The following is an 18,201-nucleotide window of genomic DNA, read 5'->3' as shown; positions in this document are numbered from 1 at the left end:
ATGCCTACTTGCGATATCTACTTCTGGGAAACTTTTGCATGTACTCAAACATGATCTTTCGAAAGTCAATAGGTTGCCTCATCATTAAAGCATACAACAAGGCAGCTTGATCCACAGTCACATCACTCATATGGGTCACTGGGATAACATTAGATGCCAAGAAGTGCCACCATATACAAGTTGTCCTATTTAAATTACAGCACAGAATGCTCTTAGGATTGCCATGAGTGTCATGTTGCCAAATATTTTTATCAAAAAGGCATAGCACTCAGACTATATCATCAAATGGCAATTGATTTCTATCATTCTTGTAAATGGTGTATTGGCACTTTGCTATTAGAGAAAGGTTGTACACCTTTTGAAAGGTGTCCTCAGTGATCTCTACCTATTTGCCCCTCACCTTACATCGCAAGGTATCCTTGCAAGCAACGTAGGCATAGTAAGCTTCAACAAGCGGCTAAGAGGCATGGATCCATTCACAGATAAGGCTAGTGGCATGATAGACATCATACAAATCAATGTAAAATTGTTCAGACTATCTCAAAGGGAAGGGTCTTTCTTGAACTATTTTTCTCTCCTTCAAATATTGCTCAAAGTAATTTTAAATTGCAGTAGTGGCAAATCGAGTTTTATCCCATCCCGATCCTTTGAACTTTCACCAACCTCAATGATCTTAGCTTTTTTAGAGAGTGGGACACTTTTCTTACCCATGGCCTGCAAGAAAGCGCACAATGCAATACCAATAAGCAACAGCCAACACAAGTAAGGACAAAAGTTCAAAGTAGAAAAAACAAGATTCAATGAAGTTAGCACAAAACAACACTTTATACAACATGTTTAAATAAGGTCTAGCTTCCATATACACAAATTTGAACTTAATAAAGGGTACAAAACATGAGGAGCAATGCTAAGTCTAAAATTAGAAGGCATGACCATGAGTGCTAAACATTGATTACAACCATGATCTCAAGTTTAATAATGAGAGCATTCAAGCAAAGAAATATAGCCCATTCATGCTCAGCAAATTCAACTTGTATAAACATGCCAACAATATCACTTTTTTAATCCTTTAGGGTATGCCAAAAATGGAATTATCAATCTGTAAATAGCCAATCATATCGACAAAAACTCTAAGAAAAAAAATGGCAGTAACAGGGCTTAAAATTCAATGCAGCACACTTCCTTACTATCCAGATTTAAAACCAAACAACAGCATAATTAGATAATTCTTCCCAATTTAAATCATGAAAAACAAATAAAAATATGCTTGAGCAGTCTAAAAATCCCAACAGCTATTTTACAATAGGTCCAATTCAACTATGAAAAATATCCACCAAAGCAAATTCAATCCAATCCCATTCAAAGAATTTAACTAGCAACAATAACATTTCCAGACCCATAAACAAATAGTATAATCCCTTAAGTACTCCAAGTCAGAAATGAGGCAACAAAATCACTTCAAAATGCCAGAGTATTGCTTTCAAAACAAAAGTTACATTTTTCACAATTCATATATCTCATAGAGACCTAAGCTATTAACAAAATCAAAAGCACATATCTGACCCAACATCAAAAGAAAGTAATGACCAAAGCAAAAAGCATTACCACAGAGGATAAAAAATGTCCAACAGAATCAAGGTACTTGGGTAGCTAAACAGGAGCTAAACTTGATGATTAAAAGCACAATTAAAAGTCAGCAATAATCTTCAAGAGCAACAATCAAGGGCAAGAGCAAGAATCCTTGAGCATAAAGATAGCAAAATTATAAGTTTAAAAAGGAGAATTTAAGTTACCTTGAACCTAAAAATGAAAATGCTTTGAAGAAAATAGCTTAGCTGGCATCTCAGAGTAAGGTGCTATTCAGGTTCAAAAGCTCAAAGGAGCTTGACCCAGCATAAGAGAAGAAGAATGTGAAGGAGACAAGCGACTATGAAGGTGACACTAGGTGAAAGGTCTGTGATTGATCATGACAGTGAGTCACAACGAATGGGAACGAGAATAATTGGCTCAGGAAGGGAAGAGTTAAAGACCTACTTAAGAAATGAAAAAATGAACCAAGGAGCAAAAGAAGGTCATGGAGCACAATGAAAATGAACTACGAACGAGATAAGACTCTCAGCTCAACGATTCAAAAGCAGAAGTACCCTGGAACTCCATGAATAGCTATGGTGGAATAACTCAAAACAATGGCAGCAATAAGGTGAATAGAGGCGACGGCAAATGGAGGTTGAGAGAAGCTGCAACGCTGGTAGAGGTAAAGCAAGGAGGTGATGGCTACACAAGGGTCAATGATGAAGGTTTGGGTAGAGTCGAGATTGAAGCTTGAGAAGGAGAAACAGGGACGAATAGCACCAGAAACACCCTTGAGCTCCACGAATAGCTATGGCGGAGAGGGAGATACAGTAGCAGATGGGCATGGAAGCTACGGTGAACAGTGTAGCTCAAATGGAAAGGGCAACATGAGAAGGAAATAGTGGCTTCCGGAAAAGGAGAGGGACGTCGTAAATGCTAGCGGTGGATGCACAGGGATGCAATGGTGAAAGCGATGAAATAGAGTGGAGCTCCAGTTGACGATAATGGTAGAAAGAGGGATGCCGTGAGTGAGACGAGAGGAGAGGACCTGCAGCTCAAGGACGACGGTGGAGGGAGATGAAGATCTAAATAGCTATAAAGAGGGCGGTGGAGGGAGATGAGAGACAGAGTGCGAGCAAGGCAACAATTTGTGGGGAGCTGAGGTTTTTCCAAATATTGAACCAAATTTTTTTTAAAAAAAATATAAGTTGCAGACGGAGCACATAAGGGAAAGGAAAAGAAAAAAATTATTATTAATATTATACCTATATATATATTTTAAAATATTGTAAAACATAGCACATAAGGGAAAGAAAAGAAAAGGAAAGGAAAGAAAAATCATTATTAATATTATTTTTTTTTTGAAAAAGAAAACCTAAATTTTTTTTAAACAGGTCCAGAGGAGATGAAAGTCGTGACGTTGGATTTAAGCCTAAAATGAAAGTCATGACTTTCACCTTCTCTGGAATATCAAAATCGTCAGTCCAAAGTCATAACTTTTGTCAGAACTTTCTTAACAGTAAAATTCTGCAGCACTCTGTTTTTAAAAATCTAATTTGTTTACCCCTTAAAACCACTTCCAAGTACTATATTTACTCCAAAATCTATCTCTAACCATCATTAATCAATCATACACAATTTTCTTCAATTAAAATGCAAGTAACCCCAAAAGGAACCATTTTTTTATGAGAATCAAATGACAAAAATTTGCATTTACTTCAGTAAGCTCAAAATAATTGCCAAGACAAGTTTATAAGCCTAAAAACAACTTAAATAGCTTAACTTCCTTAAAATTTTTCTTTTTTTTATGCTCTTTTGTTCTTTGGCCACATTTCTTGCTTCTCTAAAGGCTTATACTTCCTCATATCTTCTTGTTGACCTACAAAAAAGATAAGATCACACATAACTTCACCAAAACAACTAAACTACACAAGAAAAATTAGAATGAAAGGTTTAGAGCTTGGGTTGCCTCCCAAGCAATGCTTGTTTTATAGTCATTCAGCATGACTCTTCTCTTCTTCAAGAGGCATCAAATAAGGGTAAGGTGATTACTTCATGGTCTACCTCACCACCCCAGTAATGCTTCAATCATTGCCCATTAACTTTAAATCTTTCTCCTTCAATGCTCTCTAGCTCAACAGCACCATAAGGGAATGCTTGGACCACATTGAATGATCCCAACCATCTAAACTTGAGTTTTCTAGAAAATATCTTAATCTAGAGTTGTACAAGAGTACTTTTTAGTCTGGCTCAAATGCTTTGCATAAAATTTTCTTGTCATGCCATCTCTTTGTCTTCTCCTTGTATTGCCTAGCATTCTCATAGGCATTAAACTGAAATTCATCAAGTTTATTCAATTGGAGAAATCTCTTTTCACCCATAGCCTTAAAATCAAAGTTGAGCTTTTGGATAGCCCAATAAGCACCATATTCTAGCTCTACAGGTAGATGATAGGATTTCCTAAACATTAACCGATATGGAGACATGCCGATAAGAGTTTTGTAAGCCATTTGATGAGTCCACAATGCATCATTAAGTTTAGTGGACTAAGATTATCACTCCTACTGTCTTTTCAAGTATCTTCTTGATTTCTCGATTAGAAATATTAGCTTGCTCTTAGTTTGAGAATGGTAGGCAAGTGCAACCTTGTGCTTGATACCATATTTCTTCAAGAGAGATTGAAATTGATTGTTGCAAAAATGAGTACCACCATCACTCACAATGGCTCTTAGTGCTCCAAAACGGGTGAAAATATGCTTCTTCAAGAACTTAAGCACTACTTTAGCATCATTAGTGGGGAATGCTACTACTTCAACCCATTATGAGACATAGTCTACAGCAACAAGGATATATTGATTGTTGAAAGATATAAGAAATGGTCCCGTGAAGTCTACACCCCACACATCAAAAAATTCTACTTCAAGTATATTGTTAAGTGGCATTTCGTTCCTTTTAGAAATGTTACCCATCCTTTGGCACCTATCACACTTTAAAATAAAGACATATACATCCTTGAATAAAGAGGGCCAATAGAAACCACTTTGCAGATTTTAGATGCTGTCTTGTCATCTCTGAAGTGGCCTCCATAGTTAGAAGAATGGCAACATCTTAGAATTTCTTGTTGCTCACACTCAGGAACACAATTTCTAATCATTTGGTCGGCACATTGGCAAAACAAATAAGGTTCTTCCTAAAAATATAACTTAGCATCATGGAAAAACTTCTTCTTTTGATGAAACTTCAAATCAAAGGGCAAGATATCACAAACAAGATAGTTGACAATGTATGCATACCACAATGCTTGAATGTTGTCAACCTTGAAGAGTTGCTCATCAGGAAAAGCTTCATCAATAATGATATTAGATTTAAGTTGAGCATCAATACTCAACTTAGAGAGATGGTCCACTACTTGATTCTCAGTACCCTTCCTATCAACAATCTCCAAGTCAAATTCTTGTAAAAGTAATACCCATTGAATTAGCCTTGCTTTAGACTCCCTCTTGCTGAAAAGGTACTTCAAAGCTGGATGGTCGGTGTAAACTATTACCTTAGTACTCACAAGATATGATCTAAACTTAGTAAAAGCAAACACCACTGCAAGTAGCTCTTTCTCAGTCGTGGTGTAGTTTTCTTGAGTATCATCAAGTGTTCTGCTAGCATAGTAAATTAGGTGAAGCACTTTTTCTTTCTTTTGACCTAGCATCGTACCCACAGTAAAGTTGCTAGCATTACACATCACAATGAAAGGCAAACTCCAATTAGGAGCCACCATGATAGGCGCAGACACAAGTCTTTTCTTTCAACTCTTCAAATGCTTTCAAGAATGAATCATCAAATTTGAATTCAACATCTTTCTCAAGAAGAATGTAAAGAGGCTTAACTATTTTGGATAAGTCTTTCATGAAACAGCGATAAAATCCCATATAGCCAAGAAAGCTTCTCACACCCTTAACATTAGTAGGTGGAGGAAGTTGCTTAATCATAGAAATTTTAGCTCTATCCACCTCCAAGACATTTTTAGAGACTCTATGGCCAAGAACTATGCCCTCCTTAATCATGAAATGGAATTTTTCCTGATTTAAAACCAAGTTGGTCTCTTCACATCTTTTTAACACATTGGCCAAGTTGATCAAGCACTCATCATAAGAATCCCCACAAATCGTGAAGTCATCTATAAAGACTTCCATAGTTTGCTCAATCATACTAAAGAAAATTGCCATCATACACCTCTGAAAAATGGTCGGTGCATTGCATAACCCAAAAGGCATGCACTTGAAAGAAAAAGTTTCATAAGGACAAGTGAATATCATTTTTTCTTGATCCTCAAGAGCTATGGCAATTTGTGATAGCCCGATTACCCATCAAGGAAGTAAAAGAATTCCCTTCCAGCTAATTTGTCAGGCATTTAGTCGATAAAGGAAAGAGGAAAGTGATCTTTCTTAGTAGTCGCATTTAGCTTTCGGTAATCCATACATACTCTTCATGCAATAATAGTGCGGGTAGGAATTAGCTCATTATGGGTGTTAGCCACTACAGTCATGCCTCCCTTTTTTAGAACGCATTGAACTGGGCTCACCTAAGAGCTGTCAAAGATAGGATAGACAATGCTCGCCTCAAGTCATTTTAAGATCTCCTTCTTCACTACTTCCTTCATAATTGGATTCAATCTTCTTTGATGTTACACAAAGTTTTATGATTGTCTTCAAGAAAAATCTTATGCATGCAAATTGAAGGGCTAATACCCTTTATGTCGGCAATAGTCTACCCAATAGCTCTTTTGTGAGATTTTAAGACTTCCACAAGTTGATCTTCTTCTTATGCATTCAAGTCAGCAATAATAATCACTGGCAAGGTGTTATTGGCTTCCAAATAGACATACCGAAGATGAGAAGGTAATATCTTCAACTCAAGAGAGGGTGGCTCTTCAATAGAGGATTTCAAAGACGGTCTACCAAGAGAAGATAAAAGTAAAGATTCAAATTAGACACGGTTTCTAGAGTAAACCAATGATGCATTCATGATAGCCATACACTCTTCTCTATCTTGAGTCTTTAATTGAGCTCCTAGCAACAAGGCTTCTAAAACATTATTAGGAATTACCTCATTGAATTCTTCTTGTGCAATTTGATCAAGCATATCAACAAAGAAGCATTGCTCAAGATCATTGGGAGATTTCATCAACTTGTGCATGTTAAACATGACTTGGTCATCATCCATCCTCATAGTAAGCTCACCTTTTTTAACATCAATCAAGGTTCTAACGATTGCCAAGAATGGTCTTCCTAAGATAATAGGAATATCATAATCCGCCTTACAATCAAGGATAATGAAGTCAATTAGAAAAATGAATTTATCCACCATCACAAGAACATCTTCAATAACACCACATGGATAAGCCAAGCTTCTATTTGCTAATTACAAAGTCACGGTCGTTGGTCTAGCTTCATCCAACTCCAATTTATTGAAAATAGAAAGAGGCATAAGATTGATACTAGTACCAAGATCACATAATGCCTTACCCAAAAATTTATTTCCAATATGACATGGAATTGAGAAGCTAATGGAATCCTTCATCTTTTAAGGTAGTTGCTTAATGATATCTATAGAACTCTTAGTTAGAATAACCATCTCAAACTCATTAAACCTTCTCTTTTTAGAGAGCACATCTTTCATGAACTTAGCATATTTTGGCATTTGCTCCAAAGCTTCCACAAAAGGAATGTTGATATGCAATTGCTTGAATATATCAAGAAACTTTTTGAGTTGGCCATCTTCTTATTGCTTCCTAAGCCTTTGAGGAAAAGGTGGTAGGGGCACATATTTTGGCTTAGTCTCTTGTTATTTTTTCTCATGACCAACCTTTTTGGCTTTATCTTCATTCTTTTTCTCTTCTTGATTATTCTTTAAGTTGTCACACTCTTCAACCATAATTTCTTCATTAATTACTTCATCATCAACAACCACCTTAGTAGCATCACTACTCACACCACTTGCACTTGGCATAAGAACTTCAGGTAATTGCATCCCACTTCTTAAAGTGATTGCTTTACACTCTTCCTTACCATCTTTTTTAGGATTTGGAATGGTGTCACTAGGGAGATTACTTCTTGACATAATATTCGTTTGTGAAGCCAATTGCCCTATTTACACTTCAAGATTCTTAATTACGGTATCATGAAGAGTAAAAGTTGCCTTAGTTTCAATTCTTGCAGAATCTTGATTACTCAAGATTTGTGATAACATCTTTTCCATTCTAAACTCCTCTTCCTTAACCAATATTGGCTTTGGTGGAGCTTGAAAACTCAGAGGGTGAATTAGCTTGACATTAAAGGATGAAGGTTGATTTGAAGAATTCCCTTAACTCCATGAAAAATTAGGATGATACCTCCATCCTGAGTTATATGTTTGAAAGTAAGGGTTGTTGTGAGGGTTTTAAAACTTGCCCATATAGTTGACAAACTCAGTGGTCATATAAAGAGGACATTAATCGGGCATGTGAATATTGTTACATTGATTGCACACAATTGGAATAGCTTGGATAGCATGCACATTAGGAGAATTTTCCCTTTGCATTTGAGATTCCAACATATCAAAACGCTTGTTCATTGCATTCAAGATGGCTACAATTTAGGAAGAAGAATTATCTTTAGCACTAGTCACCATTGATGTATTCGTTCTATCCGTGTTTTGAGTGTTGTTCACAGACAATTGATCTAAGAGGCAAAAAACTTCATTGATAGGTACATTTTGATATCCCCCATTTGTGATAAAATCAACCATGGCCTTAAAAGATGGATTCAGATGATTACAAAAAATTTGAATTACTATCCATTTATCCACCTTATGATTAAGGCATTTCTTTATTAACATCTTGTATCTCTCCCAAGCTGCATAGAGATGCTCATATGGATATTACTTAAAGCTAAGAAATTCATATCTTGTTTCTACCGTTTTATCATTAGAGAAGAATCAAGCTCTAAACTTATTCTCAAGATCCTCACATGAACCAATAGAACCTTTGAGAAGATTGTTGAACCATTCTTTAGCCTTGTCTTATAGAGAAATTGGAAATAACCACAAGCGCAAGACATCTTTAGGCACCTCATTTTGTTTGAAAGAGTCACATACTTCTGTAAAAGACATCAAATGCTTGTTAGCATCTTTATTGAATAGACCATGAAACACCTCATTCATTTAAAGCATTGTGATCATGGCAGGCTTGATCTCAAAAGTATGTGCTTGAAACTCAAGCATTTGAATACAAGATTGAGTACCCCTCAAATTTTGATTAGTAAAGCCATTGACTGAGGTGGTGTCATACTAGTCTTCTACCATGTTTTCAAGTTGAATTTCAGGAGTTCTTTCAAAATTTTAAGATTTGGCTTCTTCAAAGATTGTTAATCTTTCAAGTATAACTTCCAATCCTTTTAGGCCTATGGCTAGCATATGCCAAATGGGTACCTAAAGAAGAAAATAACTAAAGAAGTATCAAACTAAAACAAAAACACTAAACAAAGACAAAATAAAAATCTAGAACTAATATCTACAAAGCTCAAGCAAAATCTAATATCATTAGTCTAAAATTGATCAAAATATTTTCAAAAGCAAATCCCCAGCAACGGCACTAAAAAGTTATTGCTCACCGCAAGTGTACAGTTCATAGCAAATAATATAAAATGAGTAAAGTATTATTCCCTTAAGGATTTGTTTAAAAACTATAATCAAGCAAAAGACTAAGCAAATTCGATCAACTTGAGCTACACATAGTTAGGTGAAAATGATTTTGCAAATGAAACTAACACTAGAAAATAAAGAAAAGTGAGTGATTTACAAACTTCAAACATAATTTAGGACCTAGGATTATTTATGCCCCTTGCATTTTAGGACACCAGAATTACCCCCTCTCATAAATGTTTTTAATGAAAATAAGTGCTAACCTAGGGTTCTAAAAATACTTGGACAAGTTCTCTCAAGTCATGAACAAGTGTTTAGTTAGATTAATTGCCCAATCTCATGTTACAATTAATAAAACTCAATTTTAAACACCAACCCTAATGTGGCTATGCAAGGCTAGCAAGTATATCTCTATCTTACTAGCAAAACCATCTATTCAACATGTAAATATCAAGTTCTTGCACAATATTACCCAAGTTTTACACTCAACCTAGCCCTTTCAAACATCAATTAAGTGAACCTAACATCTAAATAATGGCCAATCACTTAGAAGCATTAAGAAAAGAGTAAAATAAACGCATATATATCATTATCACAAAAAGAGAGGAGAAATATAGTGTTAATCCATACAAGGGTTTCAAATAATCCTAGAACAAAGGGTTTAGCTACTCATAATCATCCACAAGTTATAAATATACAAAATAAGTGGACCCATTTCATATTACAAGAGGTAAGGGAAGAGGAATAGAAAAACTAAAGAAAATGAGCTCTAAATGTCTTCAAAGCTTCAATCTCTTAATCTTAACTCTTCTAATGCCCAAACCCTAGCACAACCAAGCTCCAAATGTATTTAAAAGTCTAAAGAATGTGTTCTGGTTCGAGCTTTCAGCTTATATATGTTCTAGCCAACTAATTTCTGATAAATGAAATACAGCATTTTTCTAACAGAGGCAAAAGTCGCGAATGAAAGTCGCGAATTTGGGACAACTTTGGCAGTTTTACACTGTTTTTGCAGCTAACAAAAATCATTCATTTTGTGCTTAATTTTTTCATCCAAAAGCCTTCTAAAAACATCCACAAAGCTCCAGAAATGCTTGTAATTGAAATTTCAACCAAAATAATATGAACTTAGGCCAAAAATAACAAATCAAAGCTAAGAATATAAACCCAAAATAAAATGCACATTTTCCTAATTTGGGCAATAAAAACATATACAATTGAGTCAAAATGGATTAGAATCTAAAGAAAATGTGATGAAATAACATGAACTTCTAGAAGTTAACATGTATCTCGGCCTAGAATGATTATCTGCGTTGAAATTATAATAAGAGGTTGAGATATTAATACAAGTGATGTTTTTGTACTGTTTATGTGTTGGAATGGCTAACATGATGTTTAATGTGAATTTTTGTCATCCCTTTGAATTCATTATGGAATTGGGGTTTTGGTGGCCAATCTATATTTAGATTGTTTTGATTGTTGTATAATTGTTCTATCAGATTGTTTGTGATCCATTTCATTTGGTTCAAGTGGTTTCAAGGTTATTGGCACTAGATATGTGGGTTTGGACACTCTTGTGGCTATTTTGAAAAGAAAATGGATCATTTTATGTTTGGGTGTTCAACTTTGAAATTGTAAAGAGTATAGGTATGAGACTGGTTCCAATAACTAGGTGGCTTAAAGAGCTACATGTAGACACTTGAATTGCTTAAATTGAATATCGAATGTGAAATGACATGTTCCGAAAATTGGTTTCAAAGTGCTATCAATGGCAGCAAGAGTGTGTTGCATCGCAATGCACAGAAAGGAACGTAGTCCTCTATGCCATCCGCTGTGGCTAATGGTGCATTTCTGGAGAATTTCTAGAATACCCCATTTAAGGTGTTTAAGAGATGTATCTTGTTTTCTATGCTTCCACTACCTTGTTTAATTTGTTTTAAATTATAATTTGAGCTCATACATCTTTTCAAAAAGAGTTTCTTATGGTATGATAATTTTTTATAAGAAATATAATTAACCATGGTTATCATAATGGTGTATTGTCAGAAATATAAGAAATGTTTGATAGAAACTTAATGCCAGATAACATTGTGTTAGTTTCAACCAATGAAAATAATTAAAATAGGCAAATTGTTGCCAAAATTTGTCATCTAGACAAATCAAAACATTTTGATGTAGGAGAAGATTGGTTTAATGAGAATAAGCATATTGATAAGTATTTTTGTAATTTTTTGTTGTTTTTTACATTTTGAAACTTTAATAATTTAAAAATTTTAATTATCATTTTAGATAATATAAAAAAATTTATTTCTCATTATTAAAATTTTATTAAAGTTATAAAATTTTAAAAGATAATAAAAAATTATAGAAATACCCATCAATATACTTGTCCTCATCTAGCCGATTGTTTCTAAATCAATTTGCCTGGATTTTTCAAAACACAACTCTTGGTGATAAATTGTCTATCTTCATTATCTTCATGCGACAAAACTAATATAATATCATCTAGTATCAAATTCCTATACATTATTTTCAATTTGTGGATTTAAAAAACAACACTAACAATAACCCTAGGCACCATAAACGATGGAAAAATGAAAATAAAGAATTTCAAAAGAAATATGTATCACCAGACGATCGTATTTTTTTGGTGCTTAGGGATACAGTTTGAGCTATTTTTCAAATTCATATGTCGAAAATGGATAAAAACATAACATTAGATAATATTGTATTAATTCCGTCGCGTGAAGATAATTAACACAGGCAAATTGTTGCCAAAATGTGTGATCTACGAAAATCAAAACATTTTGATTTTGAAAAACATTGTTTTAAGAAGAATAAGCATATTGATAAGTACTTACATAATTTTTTTATTATTTTTAACATTTTAATAATTATTCATTTAAAACTGTTGCCAAATTCATTATGGTTTTTAATAATTTAAAATTTTTAATTATTAATTAATACTATAAACAGTTTTACATAATATAAAAAAATTATTTCTCATTATTACAATTTTATTGAAATTATAAAATGTTAAAAGATGATAAAAAATTATAGAAATACCCATCAATATACTTGTTCTCATCTAGCCAATTGTTTCTAAATCAATTTGCCTGGATTTTTCAAAACACAAATCTTGGTGATAAATTGTCTATCTTCATTATCTTCATGAGACAAAACTAATATAATATCATCTAGTACCAAATTCCTATACATTATTTTCAATTTGTGGATTTAAAAAACAACACTAGCAGTAACCCTAGGCACCATAAACGAGGGGAAAATGAAAATAAAGAATTTTATTAGAAATATGTATCACCAGACGATCATATTTTTTTGGTGCTTAGGGATACAGTTTGAGCTATTTTTCAAATTCATAAATCAAAGATGTATAAAAACTTAACATTAGATAATATTGTATTAGTTCCGTCGTGTGAAGATAATTAACACAGGTAAATTGTTGTCAAAATTTGTGATCTAGGAAAATCAAAATATTTTGATTTTGAAAAAGATTGTTTTAAGAAGAATAAGCATATTGATAAGCACTTACATAATTTTTTATTATTTTTAACATTTTAATAATTATTCATTTAAAACTGTTGCCAAATTCATTATGGTTTTTAATAATTTAAAATTTTCAATTATTAATTAATACTATAGGCAGTTTTACATAATATAAAAAAATTATTTCTCATGATTACAATTTTATTGAAATTATAAAATGTTAAAAGATGATAAAAAATTATAGAAATACCCATCAATATACTTGTCCTCATCTAGCCAATTGTTTCAAAATCAATTTGCCTGGATTTTTCAAAACACAACTCTTGGTGATAAATTGTCTATCTTCATTATCTTCATGAGACAAAACTAATATAATACCATCTAGTACCAAATTCCTATACATTATTTTCAATTTGTGGATTTATAAAACAACACTAACAATAACCCAAGGCACCATAAACAAGGAAAAAATGAAAATAAAGAATTTCATTAGAAATATGTATCACCAAACGATTGTATTTTTTTGGTGCTTAGGGATACAGTTTGAGCTATTTTTTAAATTCATATGTCAAAAATGTATAAAAACTTAACATTAGATAATATTGTATTAGTTCCGTCGCGTGAAAATAATTAACACAGGCAAATTGTTGCCAAAATGTGTGATCTACGAAAATCAAAACATTTTGATTTTGAAAAACATTGTTTTAAGAAGAATGAGCATATTGATAAGTACTTACATAATTTTTTTTATTATTTTTAACATTTTAATAATTATTCATTTAAAACTGTTGCCAAATTCATTATGGTTTTTAATAATTTAAAATTTTTAATTATTAATTAATACAATAAACAGTTTTACATAATATAGAAAAATTATTTCTCATTATTACAAGTTTATTAAAATTATAAAATGTTAAAAGAAGGTAAAAATTTATAAAAATACCCATCAATATACTTGTTCTCATCTAGCTGATTGTTTCTAAATCAATTCGTTTGGATTTTTCAAATCACAAATCTTGATAATAAATTGTCTATCTTCATTATCTTCATGCGACAAAACTAATATAATATCATCTAGTATCAAATTCCTATACATTAGTTTCAATTTGTGGATTTAAAAAACAACACTAACAATAACCCTAGGCACCATAAACGATGGAAAAATGAAAATAAAGAATTTCAAAAGAAATATGTATCACCAGATGATTTTATTTTTTTGGTGCTTAGGGATACAGTTTGAGCTATTTTTCAAATTCATATATCGAAGATGCATAAAAACTTAAAATCAGATAATATTGTATTAATTCCATCATGTGAAGATAATTAACACAAGCAAATTGTTGCCAAAATTTGTGATCTACGAAAATCAAAACATTTTGATTTTGAAAAAGATTGATGTAAGAAGAATAAGCGTATTGATAAGTACTTACATAATTTTTTTTATTAATTTTAACATTTTAATAATTATTCATTTAATATTTTTGCCAAATTCATTATTTTTTTAATAAGTTACAATTTTTAATTATTAATTAATACCATAGACAGTTTTACATAATATAAAAAAATTACTTCTCATTATTAAAATTTTATTAAAGTTATAAAATGTTAGAAGATAATAAAAAATTATAGAAATACCCATCAATATACTTGTTCTCATCTAGCCAATTTTTTCTAAATCAATTAGTCTGGATTTTTCAAATCACAAATCTTGATAATAAATTATCTATCTTCATTATCTTCATGAGATAAAACTAATATAATATCATCTAATATCAAATTCCTATACATTATTTTCAATTTGTGGATTTAAAAAAACAACACTAATAATAACCCTAGGCACCATAAACGAGGGGAAAATGAAAATAAAGAATTTCATAAGAAATATGTATCACTAGACGATTGTATTTTTTTGGTGCTTAGGGATACAGTTTGAGCTATTTTTCAAATTCATAAATCAAAAATGGATAAAAACTTAACATCATATAATATTATATTAGTTTCCTCTCATAAAGATAAATAACACAAGCAAATTGTTGCCAAAATTTGTGATCTAGGAAAATCAAAACGTTTTGATTTTGAAAAAGAATTTTTTAACAAGAATAAGCATATTGATAAGTACTTACATAATTTTCTGTTATTTTTAACATTTTAATAATTATTAATTTAAAATTGTTGCCAAACTCATTATTGTTTTTAATAATTTAAAATGTTTAATTATTAATTAATACCATAAACAGTTTTACATAATATAAAAAAATTTTATTGCTAGCAACTCAATTGCCTGGACAATAAATACCACGTGAATAACATAGACATAAGTGCTAGAACGTGTAATTTAAATTCAATTACTTTCTAAAAAGTAATGTACTAATGCGAGCTTGAGGGTGCGATGAAGAAGCCATCTTTAAATCTTAAAGAAAGTACAAAATATGAAAAATAAAGATATTTAGTGCAAATAAATTATGCAGGCTATAATTTTAACTTTTTCTAATAATACTAATACAAAGTTATTGCTTGAAAATAACATGATGAAACATACATACATATAGTAATTTTGCCTTTAAAATGCAAATAAAAATTGATATAGTTGACCCTGAAATAACTCATATCCCCTAATCTTTTGAACCTTAAGACTAGTCCTAATCTAATGTCATACCAAAATTAAATTTACCTCCATTTGATTTGTAATAATTTGGGTGTGAGTGAATTAATTATATAATAATAAATTCAATCAGATAACAGTAGCAAGCAGCAGCCAATGTGAAAGGGGTTGATTAATGTTGTAGTAAATTGGAGCAAGCCAAATGATAACCTGACGTGGCACAAAAGGTCCTTTTAACATGGTAAAAATTGCTCCAACTCAGCTCAATGTTTCAGACTACACGTTAAAAAAAAAAACTGCTTTTCTATAACAAAATGAAGAAATGATACGTAAATATTTTGGGCTGCACAACAGCCACACTAGACCGATCTGGTTTGCTTTTATATCGGGCTAGATATTTTAGCCCTCCGGTCTTGTCCGGTCCGGTTGAACCCGGCTCCAAACCGAACCAGACTTGCGATGAGGAAGAAGAAGCAGAGGTTGACAACAAGAATGAAGGAGGTACACAGATTTGCGATGAGGAGGAAAAGATATATTAGATTTGAACGGTATGAGATGCAAAGTTGATTGTGAAGAAAGGACAAGAAAGAACAGAGAATACATTACGTAGAGATCGAGAACACAAAATCGCAAACTAAAGAAGAAAAAAATAAATTGAGAGGACCGCATCGTGCTCAAGAGAGTGAAGAAATGATGAATTGATAAGATTATAAAAATGGCAGAAAACATCTAAAAACAAAAATATACAAATAAAAAATATTTGCAAAAATAATTAAACACGGATCAGACCAGACTAGTCCGGTCCAGTGTTTGTTTGGGTTGCTGTTGTTTTTTTTTTTTTTAACTTAAAACCAAATCTGGTTGGGTCTCACAGTGTTAACTGAGTTTCAGACTTTCTTGCAACTCCCTAAATTTCAACACATGCAAATTTCTTGGAATGTAGATTTTGTTTTTTTGGTAATATAATCATTACTATTTTGAATCATAGAGAAATTTAAAACTAACTAGACTTGGTTGATGGAGTTCAAAACCAGAGGAGAGAGGAGCTACAAAAGTCCTGGACAGTGCCGAGCAAGCAGAGACGAGACAAAAGCAAAGTAACAGGGTAAAAAGACAAGAAGCTAGCAAAGCTCATACCTGTAGAGCTTCGAAGCAGCCAAAGCAGAGACGTAGGGACGAGTTTGGAAGAACTGGCCGAGTGGTGCCGGAACCCTGGGGCGGGTCGAGGAAGCAGGAAGAAGAAGAAGAAGAAGAAGAAAGAAAAAGAAGGAAAAGCCAGTAGCCAAAAAATCCAGAATCAAAATCTGCCAAAACGATTTTTAACTTCAACAGCTAAAAGATATGAAAAATGTGGAGAGGAACTCAAAAGAAAAAGATGAAGCTCATACCAGATGCTGAGATGCTAGCCGCGACCTTCGAATACTCAGAATGAAGAAGAAAAAAGTTGCAGAAGAGTCCAACTGAAACTGAAATGGTGAAACCAACATGCATTGCATGGAAGCAGTTCAAGCGACTATAATGAAGAGTGATGTGAAAGAAGGGGAGAGAGCGGAAGTGAAAGGAAGAGTGACGTGAAAGACGTTCGGATGCAAAGTAAATAGAGACGTTGTGTTTTCCAGTAGAAGCACTTGGCTTTTGTTTTATTTTTTAATATTTTTGAAGCTCTTCCTTAAAAAAAAAAAAAAAAATCTTCAAAAATATCCATGCTCTGCCACATCTAACAGTCCCCCTTAACTCTTTACAGCTCTCAATTCCAAGCATCAGTCAATTACAAATATAATATATATATATATATATATATATATATATGTAATTGGTTTTCTCATAACCAATTGACCTGTCTCACCAGAAAATATTATTTTTTAATAATTTTATACTCACTTTGTCTTAAATTATAAAATATTTTTAGATAAGATCTCATCAATAAAATTTATTAAATATATTTTAAAATTTTATTTTTTGAAGATAAAAAAATAAATTTTTAAAAATATCCTTATTTAATACTCCATTGATAAAAAAATATTGAATAGAAATAATATATATAAAGGATAATATTAAAAAAATATCATAAATGAAACCTTATTTTTATCAAAGTGTCTTATATTTTAAAATGTTAAATCTTTTTTAAAAATATCTTATAATTTGAGATGGAAGGAGTGTTATGAATATTAGAAAAAACATTACAAATATATTGTTCTAAAGAATTAAAAAATAAAAGTATAGGGACTTAGAATATTAAAAAAAAGTATAAAGACTTATAATAAAATTTGAATAAAGTACAGGGACTCAAAATTATATTTTTTTTAAATATTATTACAAAAATTATTTATTTTAATTACATTTTATATCCATAACGTTAATGATTATATATTTACATTTTTCCTTTAATTTTGTAATTCTTAGTTAAATATTTTAATAATATATTGCATATTCATTGTTTACATTTTTTACTTTAATTTACTTATATTATTTTACAATTGTATGCTTATTTTTTTATGTCCAACCATCAACAGTTTGAACTTTGAACTGGTCCCATGCGCTGCTGCTCTCCATTAATATTCTGATTCCCCAGGAAACTTTTGGCCACGTCATGACCAATTGGGTCTTCACCATTAGGGCCTTTCTCAGCTTTCTTCTCTGCCTCGTCACAGTTTCCTTTCTCAGCTTTCTTCTCTGCATCAGCGTTTTAATTCAAACTTCCTATTTATGACCCAAAAAAAAAAAACTTCCTAATATAAACATTTTTTTTACTATCTTAATACAAAATATAAGTAATATAGTACTTATAATTTTTTTTACATTTTATTTTTTGTATTTATTAATTTAGATTTTTGTGTCTGGGAATT

The 18,201-nt window shown here is 31.8% G+C and overlaps 1 protein-coding gene across 4 annotated transcripts; it reads right to left on the bottom strand.

Annotated features, from left to right (window-relative positions):
* Positions 1-449: 449 nt before the first annotated feature.
* On the bottom strand, positions 450-16,890 carry LOC129300726 (uncharacterized). Of its 4 annotated transcripts, none has more exons than XM_054939319.1 (3): positions 16,744-16,890; positions 16,493-16,659; positions 450-714 (listed from the first exon to the last, which is right to left on the bottom strand). In XM_054939319.1, the coding sequence occupies exons 1-3, from the start codon at positions 16,844-16,846 to the stop codon at positions 580-582; spliced, it is 405 nt and encodes a 134-aa protein (XP_054795294.1). In that variant the 5' UTR covers positions 16,847-16,890; the 3' UTR covers positions 450-579. The 4 variants fall into 4 exon arrangements, with proteins under 4 accessions (XP_054795294.1, XP_054795289.1, XP_054795299.1 ...); XM_054939314.1 differs by lacking the exon at positions 450-714 and adding an exon at positions 8,260-8,702; XM_054939324.1 differs by lacking the exon at positions 450-714 and adding an exon at positions 8,260-8,702 and having other exon boundaries at positions 16,493-16,567.
* Positions 16,891-18,201: the final 1,311 nt, after the last annotated feature.

The sequence above is a fragment of the Prosopis cineraria genome, unplaced genomic scaffold, assembly GCF_029017545.1.
Source record: "Prosopis cineraria cultivar Desert tree isolate PC_DT_omini unplaced genomic scaffold, ASM2901754v1 PC2, whole genome shotgun sequence".
Classification (NCBI taxonomy): Eukaryota; Viridiplantae; Streptophyta; class Magnoliopsida; order Fabales; family Fabaceae; genus Prosopis; species Prosopis cineraria.
The sequence above is the reverse complement of the archived record's forward strand: the minus strand, read 5'-3'. Positions and strand labels throughout refer to the sequence as shown.